Source organism: Pteropus alecto, unplaced genomic scaffold, assembly GCF_000325575.1.
Source record: "Pteropus alecto unplaced genomic scaffold, ASM32557v1 scaffold87, whole genome shotgun sequence".
Taxonomy (NCBI): Eukaryota; Metazoa; Chordata; class Mammalia; order Chiroptera; family Pteropodidae; genus Pteropus; species Pteropus alecto.
Window position 1 is genome coordinate 12567971 of NW_006443225.1, and position 12463 is coordinate 12580433.

At 39.2% G+C, this 12463-nt stretch overlaps 1 protein-coding gene and 1 pseudogene across 1 annotated transcript in view; both read right to left on the reverse strand.

The window, feature by feature from the left end:
- The window catches only part of SLCO5A1 (solute carrier organic anion transporter family member 5A1), a 104943-nt gene that overhangs the window by 6682 nt on the left and 85798 nt on the right, over window positions 1-12463 (reverse strand). Inside the window, exon 5 of the mRNA XM_025041172.1 lies at window positions 10235-10433. Coding sequence (XP_024896940.1) covers window positions 10235-10433 — 199 coding nt within the window. The remainder of the gene's footprint in view (window positions 1-10234; window positions 10434-12463) is intronic.
- Window positions 7571-7700, reverse strand: LOC112472688 (annotated as a pseudogene).

Sequence of the window (12463 nt, forward strand, 5' to 3'; positions counted from 1 at the left end):
ATTTGAGAAGATAAGCACGGCTAAAGTGCACACAGCTAGTAAGAATCAGAGATGTGTTTAAACCCAGTTACACCAGTCTCTGGAGCGTGTACACTGCACTAGCAAGACAGCTTTGTGTACGTGGCCACAGTTTTGCTTTCTCTAGCAAGAATCTTCTGGGTGGCTCATCCGCTGGCTTCGTCTCCCTAGAGAGAGCTGTAGTGCAGCTTTCATGGCTCTCAGCTGTCATTGTGCCCAAGCCTTAGAGTCGGAAATTGAGCTGGGTTCAATTCCATGTCTACGATTCATAAGCGCTGCGAACGAATCTAAAGAGAGTTCGCATTTGTAGGTCTGAGACCATAAAGTCTCTCTCACGTGATCGTTGGGAGGATTAGATGAGTTAATGTGTTTCCAGTGGTGCCTGGCACAATATAGGCACTATAGGACACGGTGAGCTTTCGTTATCCACGCGTGGCAGAAGCATTAACAAAAAACAATAACAATCACAAATATGAAGATTAAAAAGCCTTTATCGTGCTCTTTTTTTTTTTTTTTTTTCAAAAAAGAAGAAGAGATGTTCTAATTTACTCCTACAGAGGATGGTGGGGAAAGAACTAGACGGGTATCTAGTTTCAAGATTGCCATTTCGTAGCTGTATGGCTTTGGTCGAAGTTTTAGTCTATGGCTATGAACACCCATCCTGCCTACATGAGAGGAGAGCAAGGACAATTGGCAAAGAGGTGTATGTGATGACACATGGACTAGCACAGGCTCGCTAGAGGACTATTTCATCAAAGTTGTGATTACTGTATCCCATCATTATTTTTATTGTTAAAGCTTCCTTAGTCTGTGTAGCCAACGAATTCGAACCAGGTATAACTTGAAATTTGCATATAATAACCTACAACTGATACAAACCATCTCTTTAAATCTGGAATCATTCTTTATAAAATGATGTGTCCCTTATACAGTATTTTTGAAATACTTTTATTTGTTAGTAATTGTAGAAAATCTGGAAAATACTAAAGGACTGAAAAATTAAATTAAACTCACACATAATGCTATCATCCAGGACTATCCTCTATTATGCTTTGAGTATATTGCCTGCTGGTCTTTTTTCAATACGCATATAGGTTAACATTAATAACAGATTGTTATCAGGATTTTACATAGAGTTCTAAATTCTATTTTATTTTCTGCTAACATTTCATGATGAATATTTTTCCATTGACTATGTTAATACAAGGTTATGGAATTATAAATTTGGTCCTTAGCTTAATAAGATCATATGTGCTTTTGAAATAAAAAGTCTTACTACATTTAAGCAGATATTACATAGTTTCATAGACTTCATGTGGACTTGTTTAGATCTTGGTTACAAAATTAAATTTGCTTATATTTCATAACCCCCTGCTACTTTTAAAATGAAACAAATTTTATTTGTGTCTCCCAATAGATGGAATCACATACTCACAGCTAGAAATGAACTCCAAGCCTATTAATAAAAGTAACTAGGATAATCCAGAAACACAAATACGTAAGATCCTTTAAGTAAACTTTCTGCCTGCTTTTCAGAAATTTCCTTTAAAATTAGTAATGTCTATAATAAATAAAAGATTTTAAATGGTGCCAAAAGATTTAAACAGTGGGGGAAAAAACTTCAGTAGCTTAAGCTGTCTGTGACACACAGATGTGGAGAGGGACAGGTTAACTAGAGGATTTAGAAGTGATCTGGCCAGAAACGCTAGTCAGATGAAGGGCTGGTGGTAGCCTACTATTTAAATACTCCATGTGGCAGAAAGGCAAGACCAGAAGTGGCGACAAGAAAATAAAATGCATCTGTGTGAAGCTGAGGCAAGGTATGAATTAACAGACAATATGTATTTAATTTCTATAATCTTAGCACTTTGAGACGATAAAACTATACTGAGAGGAATGACTTCAGGAAAATCCCGACCTCTGAGATTTTGGAGCCACGTGGAAGTGGGTGGATCACTCGGTCCAACATTCACTGCTGAACACAGATAACAAAGAAAAGGCTTTTCCATCATTGCAAAGCTCAAGAAACCATCCCTGAAAAAGTTCTGGCCCAGTAGCTCAAGTTACAAAACCAGAAGATGATATAATAGATTTCAGTTTAAGTTCAAAGAGATGACACTTGATAAATGAAAGATAATAAATCTAAGAGTGTTAAATGATTTAACAAGACTTAGTACTGGTAAAAAATTCTGTACATGAACATCAGATTTAATCCCATTTAAAGAAATTATTTGAAGTAATAACTCATATTATGAAATGTGCTTATATTAAGTATTAGTTAAGCCACAGTTTTCACCATAAATCCTGGCTGTTGGGCTGCAAGATGATTAGCATACACCTGTGTGAAATACAGTTCAGCAGACACAGAGAGGAAGAAAAACACATTTCCTAATTAAAATTGCAGGGAAATTGTGGGTGCTGGGAACGTAATTACTTCAGTTGGAAATGGGCCAGGATATTTAGCTAGAGCTCCTAGGATCTTTCATAACAAAAAAAGCATCAGATCCTCAGATCTGAAGGGTTTTTTTATTTTTATTTTACTGTGGTTAGAACACTTTACATGAGATCTATCCTCTTAAAAAAAATGTTAAGCGTACAATACAGTGTCGTGACTATAGTACAATGTTAAGCCGCAGATCGCTAGAGCTGATTCATCTTGCTTCACCAAAAGTTTGTGCCAGTTGATCAGTAACTTCACACTCCCCTTACCCTGGCCCCTGGCAACCAGCATTCCACTCTTTGATTCTAGGAATTCAATTATTTTAGATACCTCGCGTAAGTAGAATCACATCGTGTTTGTCTTTCTGTGGCTGGCTTATTTCACTTAGCATAAGGTCCTCAAGGTGCATCAACATTGTCATGTCTTATAAAATTTCCTTCTTTGTAAGGCCGAATAGTATTTGATTGTATGTGTATATCACATTTTATTTATTAAAAATGTATATATCACATTTTTATTTTTATGTATTTTATTTATGTATCTGCTGATGAACATTTAGGTCAGTTCCACATCGTGGCTATCAAATCTAAATTTTTTAGAAGCCACTAATCACACATCCGGTTCATTGTACAAAAAGATGGTGACTCTGATTCAGATTAAAAGGAAAGTTCATCTTTCTAAAACTTCCCAGCTCCATCCCAGGCACCAAGATGCCTCTTGAGTACTTGATGCTGATCTGAAGATGCGTCAGTCACTAAGTCCCTTATTGTTAGAAAATTCATCACGCCGCTAAACCTGGAGTTCCTCGTACGAACTTCAATAAATGGAGTTGGCTTGTACATTATACTTTCTTCTTTGTGTTCTTTTTATTCTTTCAGAATAGTTTAATAATCAAAAGAACTGCATTCAGAATCAGAGAGACCTGAGCGCAAATCCTAGTTCTATCATTTTCTAGTCGTGTGACTTTAAGTAGGTTATTTAATCCCTCTGAACCTCTTTCACCTCACAATTAAAATGAGAAAAATGTCATTGAATAGTTATCGGTTGCTAATTATTTATGGGGTTTAATCCCATTCTGTCCTCTCTATAATTCTAAGAAATCAGTATTATGTTTAACCCAACTAAACGATGAGGAAGTTAAGGCACAGAGTGGTTAAGGAATTTGCCAAGGATCCTATTCGATCCTTACAGTCCTTCAACAAGACAGATATTATCAGTATCTTCACCTGAAGGATGTGGCAACCAGGCACAGAAAGGTCAAATAATTTGCCCACACTCACACAGCTAGTGCGTGGCAAGCCTACGGTAAAATCTGGACGGGCAGACATGAGAGCTGCAGATCAAAGGCAGTCGGTGTACAGACCACTTGGCCTTGTGCCTGGAACTCAGCTGTACCAAAATATTAGAAAACAGGGCACTACTGGAAAGAACGGATTCGTTCTCTATCTTCTCTACCGCTCTCTCAGTAAGGGGGTGGTGTGTGCACTTAGGTGTGTGCCTGTATGGAATACAAAATTTAAAATAGCGCTTCAGTGCAGTATTCAGAAAGAACAACAGACTTTGAAATAGATAATCTGGGCTCGATTCAGTTCCACTCCTTGTTAACTAATGACTTTGGGCAAATCACTTAATCACTAAGTCTGTTTCTTTAATTGAAACAATCGGGTGATATTTCAACATTTCAGTAGAGTGACAGCGTAAGCATTAGATATAAAATACACATATTAAGTGCCAATCACCACACCTAAGGCAAACAAATGCCTAACTAAAGCTCCTCTCTTCACGGCCACTCTCTTCAGCAATCTCTTTAATGGCTTAAATGGGTGTGTGTCGGGGGCGGGTGCACATGCACAGTCTCAAAATTATGCAGAACAACAAACAGTTTGTATTGGGCGGGCCAACCACACAGTGATGAGCACAAGAACACTCAGCCAAGGGAGCAAGAAGAAGCTGACCCGTAGCCCACGCCCTGATCGGAGAAAGGGTCCATTATTTTTCACACAAAGGTAACTGCTACTCTAAAAATGAAACGCCTGTGCAGCTGGACCACCCAAAAGTGTTTACAGTAATTCTATTTTAGACTATCTTCCTAGAAGTATTTAGGGAGCCGGAGAAATTCTCCAAGAAAACTGGGTTTTGTTCATTTATAAACTTCTCTGAAGTCAGGCTGCAAATACTAGCATGATTGGATCCTTGTAGCATCTTTCAGCATTCCTAACCGAGTTTTTCTTGGTTGAATACAATTAAATGAGAAGCAGTGTATCAGAACTCATGGATTTAGACAATTCGAGTGTTATTTACATCAAGTTCTTACTAGTTTCAGCGTCACTATGAGTAACATCCCTGGGCAGAGGTAGATGGCAGACATTCACTCATCTCTCAAGGAAGAAAAAGAGCTGCTTGGCATGATCTAGAAGGGAAGGGAATAGAGACAAGAAACTAGCTTTTTTTCAGCATATACTAAGTGCTAGACTCTGTGCTAGGAAATACCAGAAACCTTCCCTCAAAATCAAGGTTAGAAACATTTGTTTAAATATTTGGATGCTTCGCATTGGAGGTTGAGGATGGGGGAAGAGGCATCCATTTCTATTTTCTACTCTCTGCAGTATTTTAACTTTTCAGCTACACCTGTTTTACTTTAATTATGCTTACAAGCAGGTGTGATTCACATTAGCACTGTTTTTACACATGAGAAAAGTATGACTCAACAATATAAGGTCATTTTTTTTTTTTTGCGAGGTCACACAGCTAGAAAATGATGGCACTAGCACTTGCCTTTAAAAATAACACGATTTTTGACAAAAGAGATGGAGGAGAGAGGGGAAAAGAAGTTCAAGGAATTCATTCTTGGGATCTCTGTTTACTCAATAATGTAGAATACGAGGTTGTACAATAAGAAAAATAAGACTAGGGTAAAAACCTGAAGAAAGGATTTTTAAAAAATGGAACAACCATCATGGGGCATAGGAAAGGAAGCTAACTACAGCCAAGGAAATGGATTCTCAGCAAAGATGAGGGCCTGCTAAGATTGGAACTCATAAATTTGTAATGGAGCCAATCAGCACAATTATATAACTTTTGCCCAGTCACACTGGGGAGCCCGGATTCAGCCGATTCAGTATTGGCAAGACGGACGTGGTGTTAAGCAAGGGATTTAAAAGTCTTGAGGCGACTTGCAGTCTCAAAGCTAATAAACCACTGAGTCTGCTTTCCGTCCCATCTGAGAAAGCACTTAACATAAAAGGCAGATTAAAAGAAATAAACTAGCAAAGAGGAATGGAAAAGCAGACTTTGTGAAAAGAGCACGTGGCTAGGCATAGGTTTGTGTGACATGAGCAGATGCCATGTGGGAGAGGAGCCGGCTCAGCCCATGGAACCTCCACACAGCTCTGTGGTGAAACTCAGCAGAGGTGACAGGGGACAAAAGGGAAGGTGACGCTGAAAACAACAGACGTACTGGAGCTCAGAGGGACAGAAAACTGCGTCACCGTGTGCCTCCATCCACCTCTCTGCGCCCACCTCCATCCTCGACTAAGAGCCTAGAAATTCATCAGAAAGCTCTGTTCTAGAGGACTTGGAAGACATTTTTTAAACCAAGCTTCTACTGTAGATGTTGACAACTCAGTAAAACTTTTTCATTCTTCTATTTGGGGCACATAACCTGAGAGATGTTAGACTGAGTGTCGTCAATCTTTAAAGCCCAAAATAAATAAACAAAGAAATCGACCTTTACAATCAAATGATAAAATGTAAGGCATAGAAATAAAATAAAAAAAAAAATTTCTAATTACATATACTCAGAGATCTATAAAGATCTTGTTCCCTAAAACATCAGATGTTATGAAAAGGGAACACTCAATACAACAAAGAAAAAAAAGTATCCTCAAAATAAAAAATGTGCATGAAAAAGAGAGAACAAGGTTTGGAAAAATCTCTCATAGCAAAAAGAAAACCAGAATAAATTAAACACAGAGACAACCAGTCTACACGTTCTAACATCTGAATAGCAGGAATCCTGCAGAACATACAAAAAACAAAGACGAGAGAACGGACAAAGCTATGGCAGAGAAATTTCCTGGGATAAAAAAGAGACAAACATACACGTTAGATTAAGAGGGTTCAGAGAGTGCCTAATACAATGAATGAACAAAACCCTGTGCCAAGATCTCATTCGTCTGTTCATTCATTCATGCGACAAACATCACGCTTTGTTTGGGATGGTGGGGATACAACTATCATGGAGACAGCTAGTAACTGTTCTCAAGACGCTCATAGTTTAGAGACAAGAGCAAAGCAAATAATTTAAAAAGATAAGTTTGGATAGGGGTTAAGTACTAAGAGGAAACTAAGAAGGCGTAATATGATAAAGAGTGAGGGGAATGAAATCTCGCTATTTGCAACAGCGTGGGTGGACCTAGAGGGCATTATGCTACGTGAAATAAGTCAGACAGAGAAAGACAAAGACCAATGATCTCACTTACATGTGGAATCTAAAGAACAAAACAAACAAACAAACAAACAAAACAGAAACAGACTCATAGATACAGAAAACAAACTGGTGATTGCGTGATGTGGGGGAGATTGGGGGGCTGGGTGAAAAAAAGGTGATAGAATTAAGATATACAAATTGGTAGTTACAAAATAGCCATGGGGGTGTAAAGTACAGCATAGGGAACATAGTCAATAATATGGTAATAAACAAGTATAGTGCACTAGACTAATTGGGGGAGAGGGTTGCTTTGTAAATTACATAAATGTCTAACCACTATGCTATATGCCTGAAACTAATATAAAATAATATTGAGTGTCAATTGTAATAAAAGAAATTTTAAAAGAAAAAATATAGTAGATAGTAAACTTGAAAGAAAGAAAAGAATGAGGGGTCAGTGGGTTCCCTTAGATTGAGCAGAGAGAGAAAGACTCATTGAAGAAGTGACATTAGACGGGTTCAGCCAGGACAAAATTTGAGGGAGACCATTTCTTATGTGATTTCAGAACACCTTGAATAAAAAATATCCTAAAAATTTCCAAATAAAGTTGGCCACAGAGAAATGAGAACTGGGACTGCTATTTAATTTCTTTTTCTTTCTTTTCTTTCTTTTTTTTTTTTAATGTCTACAGCATCCAGTCTTCCCAGGTGGTCTCCCATCCAAGTACTAACCAGGCCCGCCCCTGCTTAGCTTCTGAGATCAGACAAGATCAGGCATGTTCAGACAAGATCAGGCATGGTATGGCCATAGACAGCTATTAAATTTCTTATCAGCAACATTAAATGTTAGATTACAAATAAAGGTATGGCTTCAAAGTTCTCAGAAAAACAACCTTTTGACCTATAATTCTAAACCCACTCAAACTCTCATTTAAATGTGAGAGAATAATAAAGACACTTTAATATACTTACAGGCTCAGAAAGTTTTTCTTCCCATGTCTCCTTCCCTAGGAAGTTATCCAAAAATTTTTCTCTGGCAAAATGAGTTAACAAATAAACAAAAACTAGTGGATACAATCAAGATTTGTGAAAAGTAGTCCCAGGATATAAATTATGCCAAGAAAGCAACCAGCTCAACTGAAGCAAAGGATGGAGAGTTCCAGGAAAAAGGAGTCAATAAAACAGAAACAGTGATTGAGAACTTAAAAAAAAAAAAGCATATGGCCATGACGAAGGCCAGCAGTAGGAGGAAGAAGGAGAGGCCTCTAGAACTCAACGCAAGAAAGTTGTGGTCCAAATATGATACAATATTAAGGGATTCCCATCCCTATTCTACTTAGTACTTTCTTTCTTCTACTCTTCTATTTCCTGGAGAAAATGAACCAAAAAAAGCTGTGCATAAGACCACCACACATAAAAGAGACCTCTGGTGAGATCCTAGAATGATGACAGGGGAAATAGCTAAGTGTGCAAACTGAACAGTAGGACCTAGGCCCTTCCTGCCACTACCCTTCAGCTCTAGAATGCCAGCAGTTTGGCTTACAGTCCCTCCTGAACCCACCCCCAACACAGCCCCAGCCGAGAGACTGGAGCATCCTTCTGAGGAGCTGAAGCACCTCAGAGGTAAGAGCTCAGGTTCTGACACTGAGCACCCCAATGAAAACGCCAGCTGTCCTCCCTCTAATTATCCTACAGCGAGATATACCGAATGATCTGCCCTCAGACACAGAGCACCTACTTATCTTTTCAACTCTTCATCCCTCAATACTAAGAGAAAGCTAAGGATCATCAGAAATTCAAGAGAAGCTTCCAACACAATCAAGACAGGAAAATAAATAAAAAGTAGGCACTCATGCTCCAGAGACAATTTAGGAAAGAAAATAAATTCTAATGTTAGAGAAATAACAGAAGATATTCCATCCATGAAGCAAGAAGGCTAGAAGCAAGAAACAATCAAAAATCAAGAAAAAACTTTGGAAATTAAAAACATAATAGCCAAAATGAACAAACAAACGAACAAACAAATAAATAAAAATATAATAGCCTCCCTCCAAAAGAATTTAATAAAAGACTGGGAAAAGAAAGTTGAAAACTCTTTCAAAAAAGTAGGACAAAATATGAGTTCTTAAATAGGTAATGAAGAATAAGAAACGTAGAGGATCAAGGAAGGATAAAGAAGAGAAAAACTGACGGTGAGAAAAACAACAAAATTAAAATAAAAATATATAAACAGAACTGAAGGACACAGTTTCCAGACATTGAAAGCTCACCAGTGTCCAGCAAAAAAAAAAAAAAAAAAGTTATATCATGGTGAAATTTGGGAATATCAGGAGTAAATGGAAGCTCCCAAGAAGGAAAAATAGGTCACATATAAAGGACTGGGGAAAAGGCAAGCCAGACTCCCCACGATAACATAAGAAATTAGACGACAATAAGCAAAATTTTTTAAATTCTGAGTGAAAATGATTCATCCACAATTCTTTACCCGGCCAAAAACTTGGCCATAAAACATAACAGTTACCAAAAAAGAAAAAAGAAAAGGCTATTTCATGAAAAGTCTCCAAGAAAAAGTTACAGCCTTTACAGCCTTCCTGTGGCTACTGAAGGATGTGCTCTCACAAAACGAGGGAGCAAATCAAAAAAGAGGCATCTACAGAGTCCGGAAAACAAAGACTCAGTACGGAGAGAGGCTAATGGGGTTCGTAGGGTACAGCCGGGCAGCACCGTGTCCCCGAACGCATTGTGTCCTGATGAGAACTGGGGGACTCGGGCTCTGACATGGATGGTTCCAGGAGCTGGGGAAATGGAGCCATGAGTCCAGCAGACAGGTGGAAATTCATACTGAGATATTTTGAGCCTTTAGAGAATGAATGGGGGAAGCTAGATGCAGATTTGAAGAAAACAGAGGAGATGAAAATAAGGCAATTATTAATTCTAGGACAACCTGTGTGTATGAAAAAGGAAACCCAATCACGATGCGCTACATCTGCCTCAGCAGCTAACAAAGCTGTCACGATCGTGACGCGAAACGTCAACAAAGGATGTGACAGCTTGCAAAGGGAAAGCTGAAGTCCTCACTTCCCAAGATGGAGAGTCGTAAGTAATGCCTCAGTTTCATTAATTCATAGAATATGCCTTAAAAGTAGAGAGGCAAATACCAGAAGAGACGACTAAAAAGAATTTTTAAATTATTACCCCTGGGCAGTAGGGTTATTCGGGAGACTACTATTTATTTGTTTTGTCGTTGGTACACCAGCTTGGAGGGCAGGGGCACAAGTCTGCCCCTGGAATACGAACACTTAAATCACATTCGTGATGACACAGCAAGGCTCTTCCAGGACACTTACCCTGTTGTGTAAGGTATGTTTATACCTCCTAGATTGATACTTTCACATCCAACAATGAACAGGGTTGAAAAACACAGTAAAGACACACCACTGCAGATCATTGCTAGTTTTGCAGATTCTCTTGCACCAAGTTTCAACTTTTTTATGATGTAGCCTCCCAGGACAATACCGACACCAGCACTGGGCACAATAATAACACCTGGAGAGAAGAAGGGGAGAGGATTAATTTTGAAGTAATGTATACTTATTCTTCATTTTCTAATTACTCTGTTTCTACTTATTTAGTATTTAGTTATTAGTACTAAAGTAAAGAGAAATACTGTAATCGAAATTGGCAGTTACAAAATAGTCATGGAGAGGTACTGCGCAGTACAGGGAATATAGTCAATAATATGGTAATAACCACGTATGGTGTCAGATGGGTACTAGAATTATCAAGTTGATCACTTCGTAAGTTATATAAATGTCTAATTGCTAATTATGCTGTACACCTGAAACTAATATAATATTATATGTCAACCGTAATCAAAAATTTTTTGATTATAAAAAAGAAAATAATTATTTAAAAAATACTGTAATCAATTAATCTTCAATGTGTGTGGTTTTACAGTATAATTTATTTTCAACACATATAACCAACAAAGGACTCATTTCCAGAATGAAAAAAACTTACAAAACAACTCATGAGAAAAGTAGGAAAAACTTGAATAGGTCCTTCACTAAGAGGAAATCCAGCTGATCAATAAACACAAGAAGGTGATCGGCCACGTTACTAAGAGAGAAACACAAATTTAAACCACAATAAAATACCCTCCACGCCAATCACATCAGTAAAAAATGTAAAGTCTGACAGTACTGCATGCTGCCAAATATATGAATCAATGAGCACTCATTACACCACTGGTGGGATGTAAATTGTGACCCCAACTTTGAAAAACGGTTTGACATTATCTGGTAAAGTTGAAGATATACACGCCCTGTGACAGGCAATTTCATTCCTGGATCTGTACCCTGAAGAAATTCATGCACAAGGGGGCCAAAAGAAGTGTACAAGGCCGTGGAGGCATCAAAATAGCCAAAAACTGTAAATAAACCAAATGTCCGTTAATACATACATGGCATATCATTAATTCACATCGTGAAATGCCTCTCTACAGAAATAAAAACTCGGAAACCTAACAACGCACAACTATGTGGATGACTCACTGGCGAATGAAAGCAGCGAGACACCAGAACGTGTGGTGTGATTACCTTTGCATAAAGTTCAAGAACAGGTAAGCGATGTTGTTCAGGAATGCATATGCAGGTGGTACGGCTGCGAAAAACAAACCCAGAAGTAACTGTCACCAAACCCACGCAAGCTGCTGGGAGGTGGTGGGCCGTGGGGAGGGCGGGTAAGTTAGCGCGAGGCCGTCAGCGACCGTGGGAAGGAGCCACACGAGAGCACGGCGGAATTCTGAGTTGGTCTGACGGGACGAGAGCTTTCTGTTACAAGGATCATTTCTGGCCGTGAGATGGACGATGGCTTGGATGGAGTCAAAACCAGAGTCTGAGAAGTGGTGGGAGCGTAACTGCAAAGGTCCAGAAGAGCCACCGCGAGGCTCTACGCCGATGGCACAGAGGGGGACAGGGAGAGAGGAGGGCCTACTGCGCCACAGCCTTCCTGTGGGACAATCGGGTAGAAAAGCCTGAGCAACAACCAGCTAGAAATGCCTCACACAGGTGCACTTGGGCCACAAGCTCAGGAAGAGCTGGGCCGAGGCGTCTATAACCTGTGGCAGAGTCCACGCCACACATAGGATGCTCCAACGAGACTGAATGAAGAAAAGCAAAGGGCCAAAACCCCAGTCCTGGACAGCGCCGGCGTTAGTGGGGTATCAGAGCACGATGAGCCCCCAGAGGACACAAAAACCAGCCGCCACAGAGGCCAGAGGAAATCTGGGAAAGATAAACGTTTTAAGTGGGGAAAGCTTGGGCTTTGGACTCGGAAAGAGCACAGTTCAAGCTCTCCCTCCATCATTTGTAGCCACGTGATCACACAGAAGCTTTCTCAACCTTCTACACCAGATTTCTTAGCTTCTTCACGGAACTCTCTACTTTTCGTGTTAGGGTGAAGATTACAGGCACTCTGTGTAGCCACAGAACACTATGTTGTGCACGATATAAATCGTAGTTCCTATCATTTCGCTTGTGCCATAGAAACCAAGGAAAGACAGTTTCAAGGGGGAA